At 38.9% G+C, this 26724-nt stretch overlaps 1 protein-coding gene across 3 annotated transcripts in view; it reads right to left on the bottom strand.

Annotated features, from left to right (window-relative positions):
• Positions 1-581: 581 nt before the first annotated feature.
• DCAF5 (DDB1 and CUL4 associated factor 5) overlaps positions 582-26724 on the bottom strand; it is a 65539-nt gene continuing 39396 nt past the window's right edge. For all 3 annotated transcript variants that reach the window (XM_014869400.2, XM_088167104.1, XM_088167103.1), the window contains exons 7-9: positions 17396-17462; positions 8918-9045; positions 582-2651 (exon numbers count right to left, since the gene is read on the bottom strand). In XM_014869400.2, the coding sequence (XP_014724886.2) occupies positions 834-2651; positions 8918-9045; positions 17396-17462 (2013 nt within the window). In that variant the 3' untranslated portion in view covers positions 582-833. The remainder of the gene's footprint in view (positions 2652-8917; positions 9046-17395; positions 17463-26724) is intronic.

Raw genomic sequence — 26724 nt, 5'->3', positions numbered from 1 at the left:
GAAAAATGTCTATGTGTTAGGAACACAGAAAGGCATTTTTTTAATGCCTGATTTTTAAAAGCCCTTGGTTAGAATGAGGTCTACAGCATAATACCTGCCTGTTGCCAACAATCATACTTCTATATAGTGATGACACTGTGTTATTCAGCTCTTTTCTTTAAAAAAGCTCACAAAATTCAATGTCACCATGGGAACAGTCTAAAGTTGATTTTGGAAAGAGGCACATTTCCTATAGCTTTTCAGTTGGCATAAAAATAATGTCACTGAACTGTATCAGGAGTAAGTGCTTTATGAACTATCATCTCTGAAGATACCATCCAGTTCTGAAAATATCCTCCCTAATGCATTTCTTTACTTTCTGAAGCAGAATAAAGGGCCCAGAAACATTTCTTCCCTGTTTTCCTCAATAAGAAACACACCCTAATTGTGTTATCTACCAGCAGTGTGATCTAATTTCTCCATTCTTCAGCCTGCAATAGGTAGTGTCAGTATGGAAAACTTCCTCCTTAGAAGAACAATTAAACTTTAAAGCAGTCATCCTGGGTGGCTGGCTGAACAAATGACACATGTTCACACAAGAATTATGCAGTCAACCATCTTAATAAGGATTTACTTTAAACAGAACCTTGTATGGGTACACTAGACTCAGTCTCATTAAGGAGCAAGTTGGATTTTTATACAGCATGAACCACTGGCAATCTAAAACAGACCCACTGAAGAACGGAATGGAGAATCAAACGCAATGTTTCAGACCCAAGCTCTATGTGCCTTTAATACTTTCTTTTTCCTTTTCTTTCTGAGAGAGTGCACACTACCACAGACATTTGCATTTATCATGTTTTTAACTTCTTTTCTAAGGATGAACTCTCTGAATCTGTATCTTCCAACTCCGCTCTGTGTCTTTTCAGTCCTCCAAGAGATTGAGTGCTCTCACTGCCTGCAGGATGCAGGTCAGTAGTATCCTCTGTTGTGCTCACATTGTAGCTGTTGGAGTCCATTTCAGACAGGCAGCAGTCTCTGTGCAAGGTCACACCCACCTGTACAAGGTTGCCATTATCAGCATTTGAGTGCAGCTGTAGTCCTTGTGTCACAGACTCCTGCTCTCCAAAACTCTGTCCATTGTTGAAGCATGAAGGGTGAAGATGCAAGTGGCCATTATTGTGGTTAATGCAGGAGGTGTCAAAGCTCCTCTCCTCACTGCCATCAGTCTGGTTTCTGGAGCAGTGACCTGACATGCTACAGATGGCAACAGCAGAGAATGGAGGGACCAGTGAGTGATGGCTTGGTGCTGGTTGACAGTTCTGACTATTTTTCTGTTCCACAAGTCCTGTGGTCTGAATGCAAGGTTCTTCAGTACAGCTATTTAGCCCTTTGCAGATAGCTTTTCCATTGAGCTTTTTAGTCTCAAAAGAATGCTCTACAGCTCCACTGCTTGTGTCTTCAGATGTGTTTTCCTGACCCTCCATCCGCCGCTGATTGTCACATTCATGAGCTTGACCATTACTAGAATTTTCTATCCCACCACATTCTTTTGAATTTTCTCTGTTGTGGTTTTCAGCAGAAAGAGCTGAGGAACCCTGAGGAGCTACTGAACTTAAGTTTCTAGCATCTTCCTTAGTTAGTGAGCATGTTGCACTGTGCCTTCCACTGGTTCCTGGTTTCCCTTCATCATTTTCTCCATCGCCTCTGGAGGATTCACCATCTTTACTAGCTGAATATGATATGTAAGAATAATGGAGCCATTTGTAAGCTTTGTAAATCTTTCTCTCCACTGATTCACTGTCTGAACAAGGGGACGTCCTTTCTTTAAGAGCTTCTTTGTTGACCGAACTCCTTTCTGGTGAAGAAGCTGGAGAGGAAGAAAGATCATCTACTTTGATCTGTGGGTAATCATATATGTCCTCACCTATGTAAGGGGTTACATTCTTTGTATTAGTGCTAGTCCTTTCCTCCTTTTGCACCTTCTGTCGGTGCCTCAGTGCATTGCGTTGCCTCATCGATGTGCGTCTTTCGTTCAGCTCCTCTTCATCTTCTGTACTGCTGCTGCTGCTGCTGCTGCTGGAACTGCTGGATTCATTCTCCTCAGGACTCGGAGATGGTGGCCGTGGGAAAAGGTCTGTCTCTAGTTCTGCCTCACGTGTACTGTCATCAGAGTCAGACTCATTGGAAAGGGCCAGGAGACGTTTGTCCTGATACTTTCTCAGTGCAGAGAGCCTCTGCTGACGGGAAGCCACGTCTTCTCTGGCTAAGGGGGATGCAGTTGATCTTAAGGCCCTTAAGTTATAGGGAGTTTCATCAGACTCTTCAGCCACGTGTGGCGGGGAGTGATGCAGAGAGGTGGAGGACTCTGACTCACTGTAAGCAGAGCGTTCACTTACTCCTGCGTGGAGCTGCAGGATTGTGCTCTCGCTGAGGTCGCTGTCTGAATCAGAACTCCAGCCCTCGATCTCCCGGCGCACGAGAGAGTCAAAAAAGGCCATCATCCGTGGGTCTTCCTGGACTGACTGGTTGGCATAATCGTGGGACAAACCACTGCCACTGTTCAACACAAGACTGATGTACTCTTCATGAGTGTAGAGGCAACGTGAATCATCCTCAATTCTACCATCCAGGTCCCCTGTGCAGTCAGGCTGCTTGTAGGGACTCCAGATCTGTAGCAGAAAATAAAAAAAAAACAAACGTATGTCTTTGAATTCATAAACTATTATAAGCATTTGAAATTAAACAGTTGCTCAAATACTCAGAATAGCTGCAGATTGCAGATTGTTTTTATTAATTTTTACCCCTCAGTACCATACTTACAAGTATTACAGAGCTGTGGAATTTTTTCTTCTCCTTTACAAATGTGGTTTCTCTGCATTTACTTCACCCATACAGAATATAAAAGCTCTCACACTGCAAATTATCCATCATTTTGGTAATTCATTGTGTGATAATTTCTCCCAAATTGCAGGGCTCTATTTTTATGTAATAAGGGATGCTTACTCACTAACAGTAAGAATAGTTTGTTGCCTACAATACAGTCTTAGCACTAATGAAGGCACTTGTTTCCCAGGAAACTGGAGTTGCTGGTGCCAGTGGTGTAGAGTAACATTTCATCCAGCTACGTAGTCAATCCCACCTGATCAGCAGGCAGGGAGTTGAATGTGCGGAGGTGAAAAGTAGAGCTGCACTACTCGTTTTAGCGAACAGTTACAAAGAAAAGAAATCTTCCAATATCCTCTGAAGACACAGCAGCAGTTTTAATAGGTGAAGTTGTAGAGTTTTACTGAAAGCTACTTTTGAATTGTACTGATTTTACCAGTAGCAATAGTCTTGACTATGCTGTCCACCTATCCTTCACTCAAGTTTCCTGGTATGGAGAGGAAAAGGGGAAAAAAAAAGCTCCAAAGAAGATCCACCAATATCCCTAAGGAAATGGTAATCCATAGCAAACATAATAGTTGGATGTCCTCACTCTTCTCAGATTTACTCACAGATTTGGGGGCTATGCGATTATGACATTCTGTAGACAACCACTATCACTTTGGATCAATGGTTCATGGAATGAACAATGCCTTACTGTAAGCAGAGCCAGTATGCAGCTTATCTACAACAATGCCTTAATGTTCTGCTTATAAAAGATCTGATCTCAGCCATGCTTTGCTTTTATCATGCTAACAAGCTCAGGGGAAAAATTTCTATGCCAGCTCGCTATACCTTTTGGGACTTTTAGGATAGTCTTTGGGGAAAAAAAAATCTAACAATTTTCCCAACAGAAATTCAGTCTTGTTCCAAAGAGACAAAACTGCTAACAAAAATAGTGTTTTGCATGTATAAATTACATAACCAGCACTTATCTTACAGATGTCTAGTTAACACATACAACATAACCTGATACTACCTTGACAAGCAACATAAGAAAAGCCCACAAGAATGCCAATTACCCTGTATTCACTGAGATTTTCAACAGTGTACAAGAAAACTTTATACCTTTAATAATGGAAGCAAAATGAAGTAAATTATTTTGCCATTACTTGTACAGAACACCTGAATTTAAGATGAAAAAATAAACCTTATTCTGGAAATCTCCCAAATTTGAAAGCTTTTACTTTGCATCCTCTGTAATTTATGGTTAACAGAGCTTCCACATATGATCTGGCTAGATGGATAAAAGAGACACTATTCCAAAATTAAAGTGGGCTGTAGATAAACTTTCTTCTCTAGACAATCATCAAGCTGCCTTTCAGAGAAAAGGGAAAGGAACTTTACATTGGATTAGGCTGTTTCTAGGAACATCTCAACATTAAGGTGTATTTGCTATTGGTACTTAGTTGCTTTTTTAATTATTTGCAGTACTTCAGCAAATTCTCTCTCAGTGCAGTTTTTTAATATGACACTTGAAACCAGAATGAAAACAGTTTTCTTTTGCCTGGTTCAAGCACTGCACTTACCAGACACATAGCCCAAAGGACAAGCATCATGTTTGGATGAAGATAACAAAACCCAGTGTAAGCCTACTATGTGCAGAATTTCAGCAACCAAACTTAACCTTTTTGAACTATTCAAGAGAACAGAAAGAATCACTCTTCATCCTCAATTTCCCAGGCTCCACTTCCTAAAGACATAGGAAAGAGCTTTCTCTCAATGAATCCATGAGAGAGATTGTTGACCTGTGGATACACTATATTTTTTAATAGAGAAATAGAACTCTACTTGCTAAAAAGACTATTTTTGGGTTGCTGCCTTCTTGATGATTTGTGTAGCATGCATTCAGTACCTTCTCTCACAACCTCAGATCTTTCCCACTTTGTCCCACTACTGAGCATTTCAGCAAGCAGTCAGATCTTTTTTAAAAGCATTTAACTTCCTGTAAGTACTTTGTACTGTGTGCTTAGACAGGCAGGCTGACATGCCCCTTCCTCAAATAATCCTAGCAGCATTAGATTGATCACATTTTATAAAGCCTTTTTTTATTTTTTCAGTAAGAGAATTAAAAAATGCTTGGATCTGGTATGGACCAATACAAGTGGAGGAGAGGTAGTCTGCTCCGAAGTCACTCTGAGAAAAGTCTGTTTGTAATGAAATTAATCTAAAAAGGTACATAAAGTGTGCACAGAGATATTCTACATCCTTAGAAGCACTACCATATCCTTCTGCTCTCTCTACAAGCATCAGCAAAAACAGAGCAGTATAAAAAATATTGAAAAAATAGCTACAAAGAGTCCACAGTGAGGCTTTTCCCTTCCAAGAGAGATTTGTTCACAGAGAAGTAAGTAATAAAGAGAAGTCAAGGGAATTCAGGATGAATACCTTGTTTGTATGGGATCAGGTGTCTCTAGAGAATGATATCCCTGCATTTTAGATATTTTGTTATGAAGGAGTGCGAAGGCCTGCCAGAGTCACAGAAAGAAATCAGACTAAAATCTATTCTTGGCAGAATGGGGAAGTCTTCAACAAGTATCAACGGATCCAGTGCTCTCTGTGGCATCTGAAATGGGCTCCTTTGTAAGTGGAATGCCTTTGCCTTTTTCTCATCCTCTGACTGATGCCATGTTGAGGAATAATGTGATCAAACTGGAGAAAATAAGTTGGCAAATCAACCCACTGAAGCAACAATTTATCAAGTAGTTCCTTCTCTGCCAGAAGATTAAGGAGATGAATATTACTCACTGGTGACCTGAGTACAGATATAAAAATAGGAACAATAACAGAAAACGGGAGTACAAAACTGGTTCTCTACTTCAGTAGCTATCTACTGACAGCATATTTGAATTGCTTGTACTCCAGGGTGGCAAACCCCCAAATTTTAAAACAAAAAAGTAGTTATGCCTGTAGCATGAGAATAATTAACACCAGTTATATTAGATTATCTGATTAGGCAGAGGCAGATAGTCACAATGACATTAATTTGTCACCATAGCAACGTGTGCAAATAGACGTTGTTATCTCCGACACACTTATGATTTTTAAACTAATGGGACCCACAACAGTTGTGCTCTGTTACACAATATTCCATTTTCAATACAAAACAGAAATTTTTTTCTGAAAATCATTATGTACTTCATCTATTTAATCTTTCCTGGAACTGTCTCCTAACTGCATAATTCTCCATGGCCCTCCTCTAAGCCAAACACATCAGAGGGAATGCCTTATTTCTTTCTTCTGCAATGCAATTTGTTTTCCTGCCAGCACATCCTAATGTCTTGGACATTTAACTGAGGGGAAAGCGGTATTTTTCTGTTTTATATTGCTTTAGCCCTTGTGGTGAATTCTTGATGCAAATGATTATTTTAGTTTGCAGCCACACTTTTTTCATACATTTTTACTGAAGTTCAGTAAATGAAGGGCAATGAACAATTCATTTGGGTCGATGTGTCCACCACACACTGCCTGGAGTCGAGGCTCCTAATGTCTCCTGTTAATGAGATTGTTGGGTCTTACTTTTGGTCCTAGCAGAAATCAAACCCTAAACCAATGAATTGCTGAATTGTAGTATTGTGAGTGCTTTACAACAAAATCAAACTAAAACAAAAAAACATAACCCCAAACATCAAAACCATTCTTGTGAATACTACTCTTTTCTGTGGGGCTAGGCCCGAGATGAATTTGTATCTCATTTGCAATCAGCATTAAAATAGCAAATGTGTTGGCAGAAGCTCATGGAATTATTGAATGGCTTGATGCTGGTGCTATCAGTTCCTCCCTTCTTGAAGTAGTAAATACAGGCCAGCCACTCTAAAAATTAAGAGCTGAGACAAACAACTACTTGCATCCACATTTTTAACACATCACCATGTCACTACAATTGCTTCTATAACTGCAACCAACCACAGTGAAGTTATCTTCTGTGATTTAATTCCAGAAAGGGTTTTAGAAGACACTTGAGGGATAATAAAAAGGACACTTTTAAAGAAAGTGATTAAAACAAACAAAAAGGAACAAAATAAGAAAATATTAAAAACTTAACATAAATATAAAATTTATGGTTCCTTCTCCTGTCATCTCAATTTCTCTGAGCAAACACATCAAGCATTTATACAGAGGAAAGAAAGACAGCTATGCAAATGAAAGACCTGTGTTCCCAGCTGTTCTAAATGCAGTAAATGGCCCCTCAGAACTGCTGGTGCTATTTTTCCTGTTTTACCCTTCTGCTAGTGGCAGTTACGAGTCTCCCACCTATCCACAGAAGCAGCTGGAATGAAGAAGAAACCACCTTTGTACAGTCACCTGCAAACTGCTGAAACAGTGCACTGTGAAAACTGTGACATCTGTGCACTGAAACAATACCTTTAGAGAATGAAGTCAGGCAGCTCAGACAAGACATGGCCACTGAAACAACCCAAGCCCCAAACAAGGCACATTGCAAGCTGAGACAAAAAGACATATAACAAAAGGGTAAGAAGTTCTGGCTGGCCAATAAACTTAATACATTAAACACCGTTCCCTTAATTTGTTTTAGCTTGAAATGTCTGGGGAATTCAGTTCCTTCAAAGCAGCTGCACAAGTTCCACTGCACATACAGTGACACAACAGGAGTTCTCTTCTAAGGAAGCGCTCAAGCAGAGGTGTCTTTCAAAGAGTTACACAACCTGTGACTTAATCAAACTAACCTTTTAATCACTAGGCAAAAAAAAATGCCTTGCCAAAACCCTAGCAGAAGTACACAAAAGCAACACAGGGGATGTTTATACCAATGCTAATCCAACAGTCTAAGCACACTCATGCAGGAAGGATTCATAGGGTGGAGGGTCAGCAGATCTAGAATCCAAAAGGGAAAATTCAGGCTGCATGAATCAAGTTCCCAAAGCAAAAAAAAAAAAAAAAAAAAAAGCCTCTGGCAAAACTGTTGTTAAACAGTGGCAGTTTGACTGCTTGGAAATTGAAAAATCAGTGAGCTGCTAAGACTGTTCAATGCACTTTTGTTCAAAGCCTGCATTTAATATATTTGTGATCAAACCTGTCAGGCAGGCACAGATGAAGAAAAATGAACTAAAGTACAGGGGAAGACAGAAGAGAAGGAAAGCTGAACTACAGTCAGAACCTAAATGCTGACAGTAGCTGTAATGCAAGCAATGCAATGGGACATTGAGCCATGGACCCAGGATTTTGGGTCAGTTCTGGTCCATACGTTACACATCACTAACACTCCTCTGCAGGACAACTTCATGCTGACAACTTGTACCTGACAAAAGCATTTACAATAGTCTAACAACATTATTTATAGTCACATGCTGGTAAGACTTTCATGAATTCATTCAACAAATAGGATCAACAGCAGTTCTTTTTATCCTACTTAAAAATTAAATGTTTATGGGTTTTTTTCCACACTGTTGGTAGACCTAAATGATATCAAAATATTTGTGGCAACAGAATGCAAATCACATTAGTGTAGCATAATCCTTTCCTTCCCAACCCTCAAATAACAAAACTGCTTTTGCATTGCTCCCATAATATTGACTGTCTTTCCTTAAGGGAAGAAAATTTCAGAACGTAACAAAGTTTCTTATCTCTTTCATTCCCACAGAAAAAGGTAAAAAACTTCCTGAAAGTACTGTACATTGTTAAAGGATTCAGAAAGATATTGTGCATTAGGAGTCCTTCCTCTGGAAGCCACAGAAAAGGCATGTTGAATTGGTTCAATGCACAAATTTATACAAAAATTATAGAAGGCCTTCCGAGGCATTATTCAGCCAGGTCAGTCTAGGCTAAGGTTCAACAATACTTTTTGGAGACACTTTTATTAAATTTTAGACCAGCGTATCCTAAGTTGTAGGAGATCACATTACAGCTGTAATCAAACTCACCCAAGCAAATGAGACAAAACATTTTATTAAACAATAAGAGAAGAAGACAGGATGGGTGTGGAATAGAAAGATGCTGAGAAAAACAAAGCATTTCTTCCTGAAAGAACACATTTTCTGATAACTGATCTTACCTTTATAATCTTTTCAACGCCAGAGGAACAGATCATGTAGGTGTGAGGATTAAACCGCACTTGGTTTACAATTGACCGATGACCTTTCAATACCATAAAAGCACCATTGACGACCCTGCCAATGCCACCTAGGGGAGAACAAGCACACATGGACAGGAATAATTAAATCTTCGAATTACTTTCAGTCATAATCATTTAAAGTCCTGTTATATTTGACAATGTGCTTCAGCTTTATTTTGAAATATTTTAAGGCTGTGTTGGCTGCAGAATTCCAATTTTATGAGCAATGCCCCTATGAGAAGCTGCAAGTTTGATGAGAAGCATCCTTCCTGCAAATTAGGACTTAAAGGCTTGCTTTGATTCATCTAAACAAACAATGAAGGTTTTTGACCTAATGTGACAAATATGTGAATGAGAGCAACATACATAATGAAATCACCAGTGAAACCTAAGGCACGACACAGTTTGTAAATCTGAAGCAGTGACAAATGAAGAGGTTGGCATTTAACAGCAATACTATTTTTCAAATTTATTTTTTAAATCGGCAATTTATTACTGTCACAGTTGACTCTAGTCTGATGAATAGGAAGGACCTGAAATAACACATCTGAACAGTGGGTTATATCATTCTTTGTCACAAGGCAGTGGATTAGCCAAAGTGGAATGCTTTTGTGCTAGTGGTAAAACTCAAAACAGAAGCCAATTAACTTTTCTGCTTGGTCATTGACTCTTGCTAGGTTTATACACCAAAGCAAGAAACAGTCACAGCATTTTTTTCTATTCATAGACTCACACAATTAAAACTACAAATTTGTTAAAAAGCACACCTGTGTATCTGAATAAATAAGTGTCCATCAACGTGCTATCATTTAATATTTTCAGTGAAAGAAAACAAAACTTTTAAAAGCCAGGAAGTAAAAACTGACAATCATTCAGATGAAAATCAATTTGCTATTTAAAACTTCATAGGTTATAAGTACACTTTACAGAAAATTAAAATAATTTCACTAGCTTCTGTGCTACTTATAGTCATCTTTACACTAAACAAACTTTATTTTCCTCTTGTTGGAAATGTTTGCTATCTTCCTTTGACCCCAACAGAAGCTATTTCATCTGAAACAGTCACAGGTTTAAGCCTCATGTTGAACAACTTGCGTTCTAAAACAAAGTCAGAGTTCTCCTGTAGTTTTCCTAAAGAAAAATTTGCATTACCACTGAAGAATAGCAATATAGAAGGGTAAAGAAAAAAATTTAAAAACCCCAAAACATTCTCCTATCACCTTTCATTTGTTAGGTAACACAAATGGTGAAAACAACTGCAGCTAATGACCTTGTGTACAGCCCCTCTCCTCTTAGAAAGTGTTCTATCTCTTTCACTCATTATAACTGCACTCTGAAGAGCTGACTGATGTTCAGCATGGAGAACAAACCATGATAAGGATTTAGAAATGAGGTGTCATCCAAGTCCTAAAAATCCAGAGACAGATCTTTTACTGCTCCTGATGCTATCTTCCTTTTTTCCATGTAATAAATTCAATTACCTTTTGCCGTCTTTCCTTGAAATGCTATTTTTATTTGTATTGTTTCAGCAGAATTGACCTCTGCTATCCGAAAACCGCTCAAAGTTTGCTTTTGAGGTTTGGGGTTTTTTAGGGGAAGGAGGTGTTATTTGTTTGCTTTTATATTTAGTAGCATGCATGGGTTCTGCAACTCTTTAAGCACAGCAGCTTTTATAGTCTTAGCTAGCTCCAACATGTATAAGCAGTGATCACACAGAAGTCATTAGATTACATATCTGTTATAAATAACATTAAAAAAAAATTCGTAAAGTGTTTAGAGGCTGACTATACCAATTTTAGATGGTTTATAATTTTATAACCTCTAAGCACTGGAGAGAAGAGATGGATATGTTCTAGCTGATTTTGCAATACTGTCCAAAAATTGCCATGCTTAAAGACAGTCCTGAGTAGTGGTTTAGTGTTCTAGCTGTGCTGGTCAATGGGTTTTTTTGGTCTGCTTTTATTTGATACTCACTCTTAATTTATTCCCTGAAAATAAGTGTTCCAAAGAAGAGCAATAGAAAATCTCAAAAAGTCCTTTAAATAATATCCTGGTGTGATATCTGACCAGTTGAAAGAAATAACTTATAAAAGGCTAAATCTAATGTGTACATTTTAAAACAGATTTCCTGTCCACGTTTGTCAGGAATACCTTTGCAACACAAGGCCTCTCTACAGGCTCCTGTACAGAGGAAGAAATAACACAATGATTTGAAGTAGTTGATGTCTACTGAATTGCCAGAGCAATTTCTTCTTGGTTTGCTTTATTAATTTATGTTTTAAATGTTAGGCTAATAAACTACTTTGTAATTATGTGGCTTTGTAAATACTCATATGAATAAGTTGACATTTGACATATTGCAAACATGCTGAATGGTACATCCCAATACATTTTAAAAACTCTAGTAAATTGTAACAAAGGAGAGTGAGAGATTCAGACACCAATCTGACTTCCCCTGCATGAGTTCTACAACAAGAAGCAATGTTTAGAAAAAGCCAGAATAAATTACTTGTAGGAAAAAGAAAAATGAAAGTGATAGATTACTAAGAAAAGTGCTCTAGTGCAGAAATCCTGTAAGAATGTAGAACAGTCTCCAAACTAATGGAAGCTGCATTGTTCCAAACATTAAAAAAACCTGCCAAAATGCCAGAGAACTTGTTGGGATAAGGAACTATCCTCCACTGGCTCTGTAACAGAGGAATTAAATGACCTCATTAAGAAGCCTTTTCTATCTAGGACACTGGGAAAGAAATCCCACTGTTTGTTCATATAAGGTAGAAAGACGTTCCACAGACTAAAGCATAACTTCACACAAGCCTTGTGAATTAGTCAAAGTGCTGAAAACTCCTGAGAAGAACCAGATATTTGCAGCTGCTGCCAGTGTGCCATAGCATACCATTCCACTGCAGTACTTGGCACTACAGTAGTAGCTCATTTTAAATTAATTTAGTTTTCATTAATAATAATCCAGGGCACATTTAGACTGTAGGCCGCTACTTTCCATTTGAATCCTATGTGATCATGATGTGCTAACAAAGAGAGATACCATAGTTTGGAAAGCAAATGCACAGCACAATACAAGCAAATATGCATAGCACATAGGGCCTCTGCCTTCAGTGCAGTAGATTATGTTTAGGTACCTTAAAAGTCTCTCTCTGGTCACTCACACATCTGTATTAGTTTCATACAATGGATCCCAGTAGATGCTTTGCTCCTCAGAGACCCATCTGCAGAGAAGCTAGATTTAAAGCACAAGCACAAGCACTTATGCTCTAAGAGCACAGGGTCCTGCAGCATACCTTCTTCTGGGATCAGGAATCTGACTCCAGCTCTGGAAGCAGCCAGACTTACTAAAGGTTTCTCAGCAGCACAAGCAAAACTGGCTTTGGTCACGTCAAATATGGGATGAGAACCAGAAGGAGTGGCCAAAATCCTTTCTCCCCTTAGCATGGTAAGAGGAGACATTAGAAGTACCAAGTGTCCTCTCATAAGAAAGCAGCTCCAACTCCATTTGCAAACTGCTTCCTTTGACACCTTTGAGTACCTCCTTCAGCTTCCAGGCAGGTGAAAGGATCAGCACGGCCTTGCAGAGCTTGAGTGAAAGAACAAGGAGCAATCAGCTGGTAGCAGCCTCTGGCTCAGACAATGTGCTCTTCCAGGCAATCAACTACTTTGCCTGACCTATGCTTAGAACCTGCCCCACAGTGGTCTTGTACCTCAGTGGAGGTTCCAAAAGCCAAAGAGAAAAGTAGTATTTAAACATATAAATACTGTGCCAAAAGCTGTATTGGTAGTGGCTATTTTTGGATGTATATTTTCTCCCTTCCTTTTTTGCTTCTAAATATCTGCCGTACACCTTATCCATCCCAACTCCCACCAGTATAGCTGAACAACAGTATGAAAACTAAGACAAAATTACTATAGAAATAAACTTCGGCACACTCTTTCCACTCTGTTCCCCCTCCTGGTCTGAGACACACTGCTTTCTTGGTGTGCTTAATGGCATAGGTTGCAACACGTTTCACAATGTTATTGGAACCATGCAAATTATCTCCAAAAACCATGCTTTCTGAACATAACAGATATAAAGTGAATGAAATTGTCTCACAACCAGTAGCTGTGCTTGGGGTTCTTTGTTTGCTTTTTTGTGGTTGTGTTTGGGTTTTTTTAATGGAAGTGTGAAAACTGCTTGGCTCTACATTTCTTTTGCACTGGTGGCTGCAAACATTTTCAATACACCCAAGAGAAAGGAGCTTTGGTACAATTAGATGGCCAGTTGCTAGGGACTAAAGCTTCTCCAGCCTCTCCCAGTGCTCAGTGTTATCTTCAGCTTCCTATTCCTGAATTAGATATTTAACATACTACGGCTGGTGAGAGAAACACTCGTGGATGCTGGATCTTCTTTCACTTCTCTACAGCACTAGAAAGCATCCAACACTGCCTTGTTTTCTGGTAGATGCCACTTGGCCAGTACGTTCCACAGGTCCGTGGTATCATTACAATCCGAGTGACTCAGAAACCAATCCCAATTCCACCAAATACAGGAAACTTTTCTACAATGACCCAGCACTTACTGCCTGTGTTAGTCAAACAACTGTTTCATAGCACACTATGGTCAGCACCGACTGATCTGAAGAAAGAGACAAACTACAGTCCTAAAGTCTTCATTTATCAGAGAACTTAAATTACAAGCTGTCTCCAATGAGATAGTCCTGTTCAAGTATTGTGAAAATATCTGTTCCTGAATTCTTGAAGCCTGAAGAAGTGTTAGATTTACAAAGACCAAGGAGGAGGCAAAAAAGGAAGAAAAAATTGCATCAGGTCTGCTGAAAATTTGTGCAATTAGTTTAGTAACAGGACCACAATGACCGACCCTTTCTTGCTGTTACAGTCAAAGGCAGAATTAAAAAGAAGTTTTGAAATGCAGTTTACTGTTCTGATTTAGTAAAGTTTTCCAGAACCTGGTGACAGTCTGCTCACATGGAACTGAAGGATCCCCAGCTGTCTTCTCAATCACAAATAAATGCCATATCCCTCACACAGCAACTTTGAGTAATATTTCAAAAGCAAGAGTTGCACAGATGATTCAGAGTAGTGAATGAGGAATGTAAATTCCATTTTGAAAACTTTTGGTCTACTAAACCCTCTATACTCTACAAGATATGTCAGGCTGTGTCTTGAACAGGGGTTCTTTACCAGCTAATAGACCATGTTTCTTGGAGTTAGGTTTAATAATATCTAAAGTGATATTTATTAATAGGCTTGCTGGACAAGGCATGTAGGACTGATGTCTCTTCTCACTTCCAGCTTGCATTGGAGTAAAGTAAAAGCTGTGGAAACTCAGGACTGTTTTTCTTCTGCCAGACTTAGGTATTAACTTTGCTAGAAGCTGCCTCTGAAAATCTTTCACAGATTACTTTAAAGAAGAAACTGGCTAACAAATTCATGAAACATTTGGCAATTACTTCTAAAGCACAGTGGAAAGCTGGATAGTACTTGGATGGAGATGAAAGTGGAGAAATGAGCAAACTATTCCATCTTTAAGAAACCACAAAAGGTGGTAAAAAAGCAACCAACCTTCTGGCATAGAAAATCCTGGCCTATTCAGAATAATCTAAGACTATAGAGGGAGACAGTCAGTAAGACTCTTCAACAGAATAGCTTCCTAAGCGATTTAGGAAATACCTTTTTTCACACACCTCCCTGCCCCAAAGGTGGCAAAAACCCTGCCTAATTATTGGACCAAACAAAACTGATTACAGGAACGATTTAATGCAACCTACTGGAAGGACACTTCTAAACCATGACTATCTGAAAAAAAAAAACCCAGCAGAATTTTTCTATTCTCCTGGCAAAATACCAGTACAGGCAACCACATTTCTCCAACTTGAAATATGTTTGCCACTGTCTGACTGGTGTGTTCTTTCACACTTTCCTTTATCTTTTGTTCACTAATGTTGCTAACTATTGGATAATCAGTACTTGGTGCATCTATAACAAAACAATTTCATAGCTGTTGTTAAGGATGCAGCTGCTTAAAAAGATATAAGCTTGCAAAAAAAAAATCCCTATTTTCAAATAACTGATACAATTTAAGGGAGTTGTATCATAAATATTTATAGCAACACAATGTCTGAGTTCAACCGGAAGGCAGAAATCAGTTTGAGAGATATTTTTATTTAAAATACCAACCAACAGTACAGGACATTACATCATCCTGTCTAGTTTGCACACTATTTTAAGTGAAAGACCACATTCCACTCTCTCAGATCACCAACCCAAAGGCACTCCTATTTTAGCTAGAACATAGGAGCAAGGAGTTTTCCACTGAAGCAAAAGTTTTCCAGAGTCTCTACATCCCTATGGCAAGACTATTTCTCCAAGAAGGAAACGCAGCAACATGTCTCTCTGGCAATTATTCTGAACAGCAGGAGAAGACTTAAGAAAGGACATTTCATCACACTCAAAATGGGCACAACCCTTCAAGAAGAGCAGAATGAAGAAAAGCTTCAATGAGCCCATCACAGGTGATCTGGATGCCCAGTTAGTTATTTGCCACAGAAGCAGACCTTTGGGTCTGACAAAACAACACTTGTGAGTTCTGCTAAAATATTTCAAAAAGAGAACTGCTCAAGTTACAAGCCATTAAGACATGCACTTTCCTACTCCTGGATCTTCTGATTCATTAAGCAACCACTGAGGGCAATTGATATTAAGTAATTAATTTTGTAACTGAAATGTTGCAAGTGTACTGACACCCTTCCTGATGTTACAAGAACCAGAGACAAGAAACCTGACCAAAACAGAGATGGCATTGTTTTGTGGTAAATCACAATTTAAATTTGTTGGATCAAAATGTATCACCTATTTGTTAATAGCAACTACTTTTGCGAGCTTTTTTTTTTTTTTTACAGAGGGACATCTCTAACAAATACTCTGAAGCAGATTATTTTGCTTAATAATTATTTTGCTTACAGATTCAACAAGTACTAGCTATCATCCTTGTGCAAAAGTTCTAGATAAAAAGTTTGTGACATGCAGCTGTCTGGGAAAAAATTTTTCAAGAGCATCACAGCCATATAAACAGAAAATCTCAAATCCAGATTTTACAGAGGAATCTAGGACAGTGTGGTAACATGCAGAAAATGTAATTTCACAGTCCACACAATAAAACTTACAGATAAATAATAATTTTAATGAATGAATCTTTGTTTTAACTAAGAGAAAAAATCCGTAAGTAGCAGGAAACCAGTGTCAAATGTAAAAGAAAAATCACACATATAAAAAGGAAAGCAGGGAGATATCTCTATAAACTCTATGCAAAGATAGAAGGCCAAGCTACTGGTATTTAGCAGGACCATCTTCAGGACTTGTGGACTAAAACACAAAATGTTGGTTAACTAAGCAAAAACCCCAAAATTAGAATGTAATTTTCCTCAAAACCCTGCCATTAACTGAAGCCTATTCATCCTCTCAGCTGTGGATTATACAGCTATTATTAACGACCTTTGAAAATGAAACAAAATATTTTTATTTTACCTCTAATGCAGCTTGTAATTTTCTCTCACTGTTAATAAAATGTCTGAGACCACAGGATAGCCCTTAGTTGTACTTAATATCACTAAAATGTACAGATTAAAGAGCCAGAGCCACTAAAAATGAAAACACTAGTACAGTTTTGAAAGTCTTGACTCTTTCAATTAAAATTTAACACCCTTCTAGAAGTGCAGTGATTTGTTTCAACAGAAGAGAGATACTGACATTGTATAGCTTAGAGTGTCATATTGCCAAGCCCTACACCCTACTAGACTACATCAAATTAGACAATGACCAACAGTAGCATTCACAATATGATTGTTACATTGCCCCCACACGGTTGCTTTTCTTTAACATCCTCTCCTGTACTTTCATACAGAGCTGTGCTACTGCTGCTTGCTTACCATATCTGCCCCAGCATGGGAATGGGTGAGAAATTAGTCAAAACTGGCCATTTCCACCAGCTGATTGTGCTCCCCCACCCAGAAAGTAAAAAAAACATAACTCCTGTGCACTGGAAATCAGTGGGAAGATTTTAGTATGAGAAGAATGAGAGGGGAAATGAGGTCAATGTACTGGAGTTGTAAGGAGCACCCTGTGAACCCAGCACCATTTTATGCTGCAAGCTTTATCATGGGAGGAGTGATCATTACATGACAAGGGAAAAAAATAGAAAATCATTACAATAAAACATTCAAATGGCATTGACCACTATTATCCAGACACTGGATTAAGCATTTGTAAAGTCTCCCTATCCAGCTTTCCTCAGTTGCTCTAGATTCACAGTATGAGTGAGAGCAGCAATTTTTTTGAAATACCAGTCTAGTATTTGTCAGACACCTCCCCCTCACTTCCTTCCCCTTCTAGAATAACAACACTTACCTGCTTCTGGATCTGGAGGAATCCTCCACATATACAAATTGAAGTCATCAGATCCCGAGAGGATGTACTGTTAAGAATAAAAATAAAAGCAGTTTATGACAAAGTATCACCTGAATTATGCTATTTTACTATTAATCTACTTCTTTCAAACCAAAAATGAGAAAAAAAGGATAATTTGCATCATTCTTTGTACCTCACTGATCAATTTACATTTAAATGGGGGTGAAGTACCAGCACAGAAATGTTGCATACAGGAACGAACGAAAATTGAAAAGCATACTTTGTATATCCAATGCCTACCGCCCAAAGTATATGTTTGCTTTGCTAAATAAGGCTATGAATTTTGGTTGGTTTAATATAAGCATGTCTAGATCTAGATCACACTCTCTATTTTTCAGCGTGCAACTCTTTTTTTGATGTTGAAGACTTTCATAGCTTTTTCTCATCTCCTGAGCTACCAAGGAAAAACTCCATCAAACACATATCTAAGAAGGGAGCTGCCATGTCCATTACTCATCAAGCCATCAAAAGTGAGTCACTGAGAATAATCTTGAACACCAAACAAAAAAAACAAAGCTAAACATTTGCTGTCAGCAGGTCTCAAGTGGTTTAGGGCCTCCACCCCCCTCACATTTATCACACTCTTCATTTTTTCCTGGTCATAGTTACTCTGAAGAGATGGAAGGCTGCCCTTTTTCAGCAGTGCACAAATGATAAGCAATCTCTTTATTGTGCAGAACGTCAGGCAACATGCAATTCAAAGTAGCTTAATATACTACAAGCAGGCATTGGAAATGACAGGTGACATTTGACGTGGCAAAAAGCATACGCCTCTCAGTTATGAGAGACCACAAACTGTGCACTGCCTCCAAATACTTATTCTCCAATACATGACAGAGAGTACAGTTTATTTCTCTCTTAAATTAGAGATTAAATGACACATAGTGGAACCAATGGCAGATTCCAACTCCAATTATGCTGGTGCAGACAGTGTAAATCTCTATCCCTCCACTAATGTTAGGCTGCAATTTAATCGATACAGTCAAGAAGCTGTGTTTTTCATTTTATTATTTTTACAAGGTTAGAGGAAAGGGAGAAAAATGAAGAAATGGACCCAGCTTGTCCCTTTTCTAACCTTTGATGAAAGACAAATTCTGTTTTGCTTGGCTCAAATATAACTGGTTTCTGCCTTTCATTCTCCAGGGAAACATAAAATCATCAAGCAAAGTAACACCAAGCAGTGAGGAGACAAGTTCTGAAATAACACAGGACTGAGAAGCAAATAAACAAAAAATATACACTATCACAGAAAAAAAAATGGCTATCAATTTGCATATATTCTGTTTGCAATGCTAATTACATTAGTGCAGTGTTTGGATGTTTCTTGTTAAGAAAATGCAATAATGAGCCACTAGAATCCCTTCTCTGGTTTCCTGCTATCATAATCCAACCATTCTTTTTTCCCTCATTTCTAAGAATGCAGGATGTGAGTAAGCACTTATGAATGCAATGCTGCTCGTTTTCTGACAGGTAAGAAGCACTGATCAAACAAAGGCTCCTTTAAAAGCTTTTGCACACTAGTTCAGAATCACTCATAAAGCCATACTTTCCAAGCCAGAAAGTTATTTCTACAAGCCAACATGTTCAAGCACTTAGGCAATTTACCTTCCAAACTGACCTGATGGTGCCAGGAATATGTGCTTCCCCTTTCATTTGACTGCTCATAAATGTTAGCCCACAGCAGGCTGAGCTGCTGTGCCAAACTCTAAGGATTGGGGCTAATATAGGAAACATCCCAGCAATTAGAGGGAAGGCACCTCGAATATGTTTTTGTTAAAGAAATGCTACATGGAAAAAAAAAAGTCTCATTTATATAGAGATGTTGCCAATTGTTACTATTTATTACTAAATTGTGTTGTTGAAGCAGCAACTAGTTTGCCAAGGACACATGACTGAAAACAGACTTGTAACTGAAATACCTAGAAAATGCAGTATCTTGAATTTATGACCAATGCCATTTTTTCTTTTTCACATGGCATAAACCAACAATGACAGGGCTCCAAAGTGACAGATTTCAGATATCCTGCATGAGGCATACAGGACAGAAAAAAATCTTATGTATATGCCAGGAATGGAGTGTCTGTGAGACCCTTCAAACCTGCTTCCAAAACTATTTGCAGAGGAGCACTCTGCAATCTCATGTGTCACTGCCCACAGAGCAATATACTACCTGCAAACACCATTGATCCCAGTATACACTGTCTTTCTTTGGAGACAGCAAAATTTAGAGTGCCCTTGCAGTGAGTGATGTGCAGTAACAGCAACTTGATGCACTGCAAAGAGTGTAAACAGGAGGTCAGGACAAGTGATTATTCCCTTTACCTGGCATTTTTGAAGCCATATCTGGGGTATTGTGTCTGGCTTGGGTCCCCCAGTATAAAAGTGTCACTAACAAATTGGACAGAGAATGGACAAGAGGGCTGCTGCAGCTGAAGGCCCATGATCTGCAGGGAGAGCCTAAGGGAACTGGTTTTGTTTAGCCAGGAGAAAGAGAAGGGACAGAGTGGACCTCAACAGTTTCCCACCCTTCAAAGGAATACTGAGAAGCCAGGGAGAGACTCTTCTCAGAGGCATGCAGTGGGTACCCAGGAAGCAGCAGTCACAAATCACAGCAAGGGAAATTCCAGCTGAGCACAAAGGAACAGCAAGTTCAGGAGCATAATAAATACTGCAACTAAGGCTCAGAAAGGTGGTGGAATCTCCACTCTTGCAAATCCAAAATTGACCTGAACAATTCCCTGAGCAATCAGATCTGACTTTGACGATGCTCTGCTCTGAGAAGCAACTAAAGTCAGGTGATCTCCAGAGCTCTCTTCTGACTGACTTTTTCCAAAGATTGCCAAAATAAAAAGGGAAATAATTGTGTTGGTGGATTAGAGTTGGGCTTTGGGTCACAGGAGGGAAGGGAAGGAGAGAAGTGAACAGTGTCAGGAAAATGCCCACCTGAAACCGTTGCAGTCCATTACAGCAAGACCGGCAAGACAGGCCACAGGATCTGCAGTTCAGCACATGGACTTGCATAAATTAAAGTGATCGCAATTTGGGGAATTTAAAGGAAGAAATTGGCAAAGTACCTAAAAATGGTTTACAGAATCATAGAATGGCTGAGGCTGGAAGGGACCTTTGGAGGTCATCTGGTCCAATCCATCTGCTCAAGCAGGGCCACCTAGGAGCTGACTTCCTGGGACAGTGTTCAGATGGCTCTAGAGTATCTCCAATGGCAGAGATATTCAATCCAATCCTACCTACTTGAAAGGACCATGAAGTCCTTCACTTCATTATAATTTTAAGCCTAATGACATTTGCACTGATCAAACACACTTGGCTAAAGTATTCTGGAGTGAATTAAGAGAAAATAAGTAAGAATGAATTAAACATCTGCAATGCAATTATGTCCGGCCACAGAACAAGCTCAGCTAGGAATCTGAGCTGAAAAAGTATTATGGCTTTAATCTTGACACAAGACAGCCATTAGCAAATGCCAAAAGCATTAACTGATAAAATCATATACACAAGTTTGATGTTATAAGCCATGTGCTGTGAGTAGTGAACTTTTTATATAAAATTAAATTTTATTTTGATGGCCTGCCAATAATCACCAGAAATTGATCACATTCCACAAAGTATCCAAGTATTTTGTATCTCTGCCATTGCACTGCCACCACTGTAGCAGTCAGCATTGTTTTCCACTCTCTTTGCCTGTAAGGTACCTCTGGGGTGCATGTTTTCCTGCTGTTCTCACAACGTAGAATTGAATTCCCAAATGCATTCCTTTTGTCTTTTTCTGTAAGACTAGGTGATATGGGTCTGACAAGTAGAAGGCAGCTTTTCTGGTCAAGACCAAGAGATTGCCAGAAGAACAACCTCATGACTACAGCCATTGCAAGAACAATGTGCCCCATGAAGCTTCAAGGGCAGACACCCAAGCTGCCAAAGTCAGAAACATGCCTGATGTCACTTGCACGACATTTGGAAAACAATCCTCAATTCCAATTAGTACTCTCTGTGCAAGACAATCAGAACCCAAGGCACCTTGAGAGCACAGCACAGTGATGTTACTAGGACATTTACAGGACCATTTGTAAAAATGTTTCTTTGATATATTCATTACTAATATAGCAATAAAGCAATAGTTCTCTGCCCTAGTTCACAGTTGTAGAATAAGCATTAAGAAAACGAAAAAGTCAGTCCCTACTACTAGAAAAGTCAAAGGAATAATTATTATTAAGTTCACCAAACTCTCTAGTTAATAAGGTTCAAATCCTGAGAGAATGGAGTAGACTTCTTAAAACGAAGGAACAAAAAGGAAAAAAATAGAAGGATTTGAGGAAGAGTAGATGAAAGCATGTCATCCTGCATATGGTTAGACTCCACTTTAATTGTGAACAAGGATTTTTGGTCCTGAGGGGATAGATTCCCAGCAGAGTACCTTCTATTCACACACTTTAAGAACAAAAGCCCAGATAATCAAATCACAGAGGCAAGCCAGGGGGAGGCAAAAGCATGTGTATTCATAGAGACAACTAACTAGCTAAGACATCAAGCACTGTCCTCCTTCCACCCTCCCCCCAAAGACAAACTCAAGCTGAACATAATCTCAAGAACTACTGCAGTGCTGAATTAGGAACTCAGATGTCTGGAGGGAACAGACCAATATTAAACCCACCTGTTTCATTGTCTGTCTTTTTGCTGCTGTTTCTGACCAGGACTTCAGAAATTAACATTTACAATATTCAGGTGAGCACAATATTAGACAGAAAAAACACTTGCTGTTAATACTGGAGTTTTTTTAGAAGGGCAGAGTCAGCTTCTATGCCTAGCTATTAGCAACAATGACAGGAAAAGGCTTCCAGATGACTATGAGCTGCTGATTCAGAAGTTTGCCTTAGAAGGAAGAAAACTCTCAGGCATGGTTAGAGTCTGCTCCTGGGAGAAAACACCAATTCAATCTGAGTTTCAAGTACGCATAAAATGCTTAAAATGAACCACCATCAGGAATCTGAAAGAATTACATTGGACTAGCACTCCCCACTCATTCCACTGTAACTCTTCTCATGTTCTCTCTCCCCAAGGAAATTACAGCAGTTGATATAAATAAATGAAGATCTAATCTGCTTCTGTAGTCTAGTAACAGTAGCATTAGCATTGCATTTTGCAGAGTACTACCACTCTAGGGAATTTATTTTTTGTTCATAGCACTGCCAGTTTGAAAGCTTTCAAAATCCCACAAGCTACATTTCCTCAGGTGCTACTAAATATGGATTATTTCAAGAAAATTTTACCTAAATCGCACCTTATTTTAGTCTCCAATATCCACGTTTCCTGCTCCCATAAAATGTCCTATTGCTTATGACCTATATCAGAGAGACTTTCGAGCTTTTAGCCCTAGAGAAAGGACTAGCAGACACGGATCATGTTTCCTAATGTATCAGCAAGTCTCTTGAATGGCCCTACTAATGTAGGGGAGAACAAGAAGAATGTAGGAGCCTGTCTTAAATGCACAAATCACAAAGCACTATCACCATATAATTATAAATGCACCAACAATAGATAAAGGCACAGAAATTACAACCATTTTAAAAGCAAGTACTGCTAAGTTACTAGCAGGAAAATGCTTGTCAGACTTGAATTTCATGCTGCTGTTTACAGTTTTGAAAGAGACTACAATTCCCACTCACTTGGGAATGTCTGCCCTTTCTTCAGAGGGGCCAATGAAACTTGGGGCAGAAAAGATCAGAGCAGACAGAATTTTTCTCAGGGTTTTAGTGTGCTGTCCCATAGCTTCTACAAGTAGTGCAAAACCCACGTGCTGGGGAAGAAGCACAGAGGTATCCAAATTTGAAACAGTCAGGCTGGTACTTTGCATATGTCCTTTAAGAGACAGGATGTACAGGCCCTCTATTTTACCTGTAACATAACATAATTAATGGGAGGGGTCTAGACTTTGGTTCTTTTCCTATGACAACAGATAAAGAATCTGGTTTGGAGCAGTCTGCTTGGCTCAAGTCTTAATTCCTTGAAACTTGCACATCACTTCTGTGGTGGAATATGGGCTGATAAACATTGAGGAAAAACACAGTTTGACATGAAGCATCACTGAAGTCTGAAAAATACTGTTTGTCCAAAGAGACTGGAATTCACAGCAATCAGCTGTGGAAAAGGAATCCATTTACATGAAGAATATAAAAACTGTGTATTTATCCAAGGAGGAAAGGTTTCCTAAGTAAACAGGACTTATGCCATTTTGTTCTTTTTGACAGCTCTGTCTCCAAGAACTTCTAAGCCTAACAGCCAATTTCAAATTTAATATAGAAGCTGAAGATTCCAGAATTATGGTCTGTCCAGAAATGTTATTTTATGAAGGACAGCAGTCACACAGAGGGGACAGAGATACCTTGTAAGTAGCCACTGAAAACAAAGCAGTACCATAGATACATCCTACTAACTAAATATCAGGAAACCCAAAAGGGAAGTCATCCTTGAACCCAACAAAATCCCAATGTGAACATGACAATCTGCTTCTTATAGAACTATTTCAAGGGGGATAAGCCAGCTAGAAACAAAAAGAAGCAAAGCATAAGAAAGCTCCCCTCATACACACATGTATATTTGTGTGTGATTGTGTACATGTGTATATATAAATGCATGTATATAAAAACTACAACCATGAACACCAGTCTTGTTATACATTACATTTTGTATGAAAAGTATTTGACAGAACACAAACAAAAATTTTTATAGCTGCTTCTAGACCTTTTGTGGTGTCAAGACTGCTCTACACATCTGATAGAAAAAAACTTTCCCCTTCCCCTGCTATTTTTCCATTTAAAAAAAATTACTGATAACTTACAATTTGGTCATAATTTCATGTTGTCTGCTTTTCCTGCAGGTAGAAAACCCATAGATTTACTTTCAATTCATCTATTGTTAGAGTATCTACTAACCAGATGAGAAACAAGGTAGGGACACAACTAGCCAGGAGGAAAAGATTTTTTCCTATTTCAAAAGCATCAAGAAACAAACAAGCAGGGAAACAACAAGGCAAAACAATTAAGGACAACAGTCAATTAATAAAGTACTTCCATTTCTGTGTGAGTCCTGATCTGTCAGGCTGGTACCTTTATGTTGATGAATCTAAGTGTTGATTAATCTAGGTTTTTAGTATAGAATTCCCACTGAGTACAGCTTGAAAGACTGCTGTAATCATCACTGGCTGACTTCCTCAGCAGGTCTGTTCCCACCCACATGTCTTGTGTTAACACTGGAACCCCTAACAGCAGTGGTCTGATTCAGTAGCTACAGCAGTAAAACCTCATACAAATTGTCATGAGTCATTCAATATAGTGTTGCCATTTATGCATTTCAGCCAGATTCTATAGGGTCAGATGGGTGTCAGGGAAGTAGAGGATGTCCCCTCAAGGGCACACTGCCTTGTTAGTACCTCAAACTGTAACCCCAGTCAGAGTGGCTGCCCCCTTGTAGCAGCTCTCATTGTCAGCAACTAGAGATTCTCCTCTCCAAGACAGTTAACCTGGAGATGACAAAATAGTGAGCAGTCACCTATGCAAGCTACTAACCTCTTATTCCTGTCTTCCAAAGAAAAAACCTAAAGTGAGAGGTTTCAACAGAGGAAGCTCTCTCTGAGATGTGTTTTGGAAAACCTGTGGCTAAGAAAAGAGAGCTCACAACACTGTGAAAACAGACATCTTTTTTCACACCAGCCAGGACAGCCTGTACTCTTTACATACCACCCTGTACTCTTTGACACTTTTTTGAGGAGGCTGAAACTGGCACAAAAAGAGAGCTTAAAAGTTTTCCATCTCAGCCTGAGAACCAAACAGGTGAGTCCAAAAGGCTTTTTAACAACAGAAGCTTTGTTCCTCGGTAAGAATCATGCCTATCTCATGAACTTGAAAAAGTAAAGCTGCCACACAGCAGACTGGAGAAATACAAATTACTTCTAGTACAAAAATTTCAAAGCAAAAAAAAGTAATTTCAAAGCCAGAAATTTGTATTCCCACTCCCTAAATCCCTAATCTTACAAGCAGCCAACTCCACGTGGGGCAGTTTCAAATGCTTACAGAGGCATCATTGGGAACAATCCCTAAATTGCTGAAAAATCAACATTTTTACAGCTGCCTTTTTGTAGTGCAGAAAGACCATAACAGGAATTTTATTAATGAACAAAAGCAACTTAGAAATCCTTACTGAGGATTTATATGGCAGGGAAATACTTCTATTACATTACAAAGAAACCAACAAGTTTATCTGAGCTGCTATTAACTACAGATCTCCCATGAATGTACTGAGGAACACAAAGCCTGCAAAATTCAAAGTGTCCTAAGTCTGAGTTCCACTCCACCAGAATTTAGTTTCAGTATGGGTCCTTTTGGGCTTGTGTATGGCTGGGAGATGTCTGAAAGCCTCCCCCAAGGGCTTATAGGAATGCAGAAGAGAAGGGAGACAGGAAATGGGGCTGGCAGGATGCACCAGGAATGGGGGAAGAGGCAATTGGAACAAGAAGGGTTAAAGAAAACTCATAGCTTCTGCTGTCAAGATCTTGAGTCTGAAGAGGCATTTTCAGTATGACCCTCCTAATATCAATTACCAAAAACAATGGGGAAAAAATGAATAAATAATTTCGCTGCTAGATAAATCTCATGCCTGGACTTTATACATATGTATTGTGCATATAGCTGCAATTTAAACTGCTACTTAGATAGCTCAAAAACCAAAATACAGTGTCATCAGTAATTCTTGGAAGAAACCAAATTTAAGACAGAATAAGATATCGATTTTCTTTTTAGCCAAGCACAGCAACCTATTTGCACATTGAATACTTTTCATATATTAAGAAATGCTGACTGCAATAAGCTACTATTCATTAGGAAGTCTTTCATGCACAGGAAACTTACAACATATTCTCTAAAATAATAATTCCCTTTCTGCTTGCTAGTTCTTTAACCTAGACATTGATAAGCACTACTTCCCATGATAAATGACATTCAAATTAGAAGACAAAGTGCACCACTGAAGAAAAGTTGTCTTTCTTTACAAAGGCAACATAGAAACCCCTGGCACCTATACAGCTAACCTTGTTTTTGGAAGAGTTACATTCGTGTAATAATTCTGTCCTGCAAAAAGCTGGCTTGTCCCTAACCAGGGCTATTTAGAACACGGGTTGCGACATAATGAGGGCTGTAACTTTATAGGGAGCCGGAGCAGCCTTGCAGGACCATGAGCAGTGCATTCCTGAAACCCTCCTGTAC

Source organism: Sturnus vulgaris, chromosome 6 (genome assembly GCF_052056855.1).
Source record: "Sturnus vulgaris isolate bStuVul1 chromosome 6, bStuVul1.hap1, whole genome shotgun sequence".
In the NCBI taxonomy this organism is placed as follows: domain Eukaryota; kingdom Metazoa; phylum Chordata; class Aves; order Passeriformes; family Sturnidae; genus Sturnus; species Sturnus vulgaris.
The sequence above is the reverse complement of the archived record's forward strand: the minus strand, read 5'-3'. Positions and strand labels throughout refer to the sequence as shown.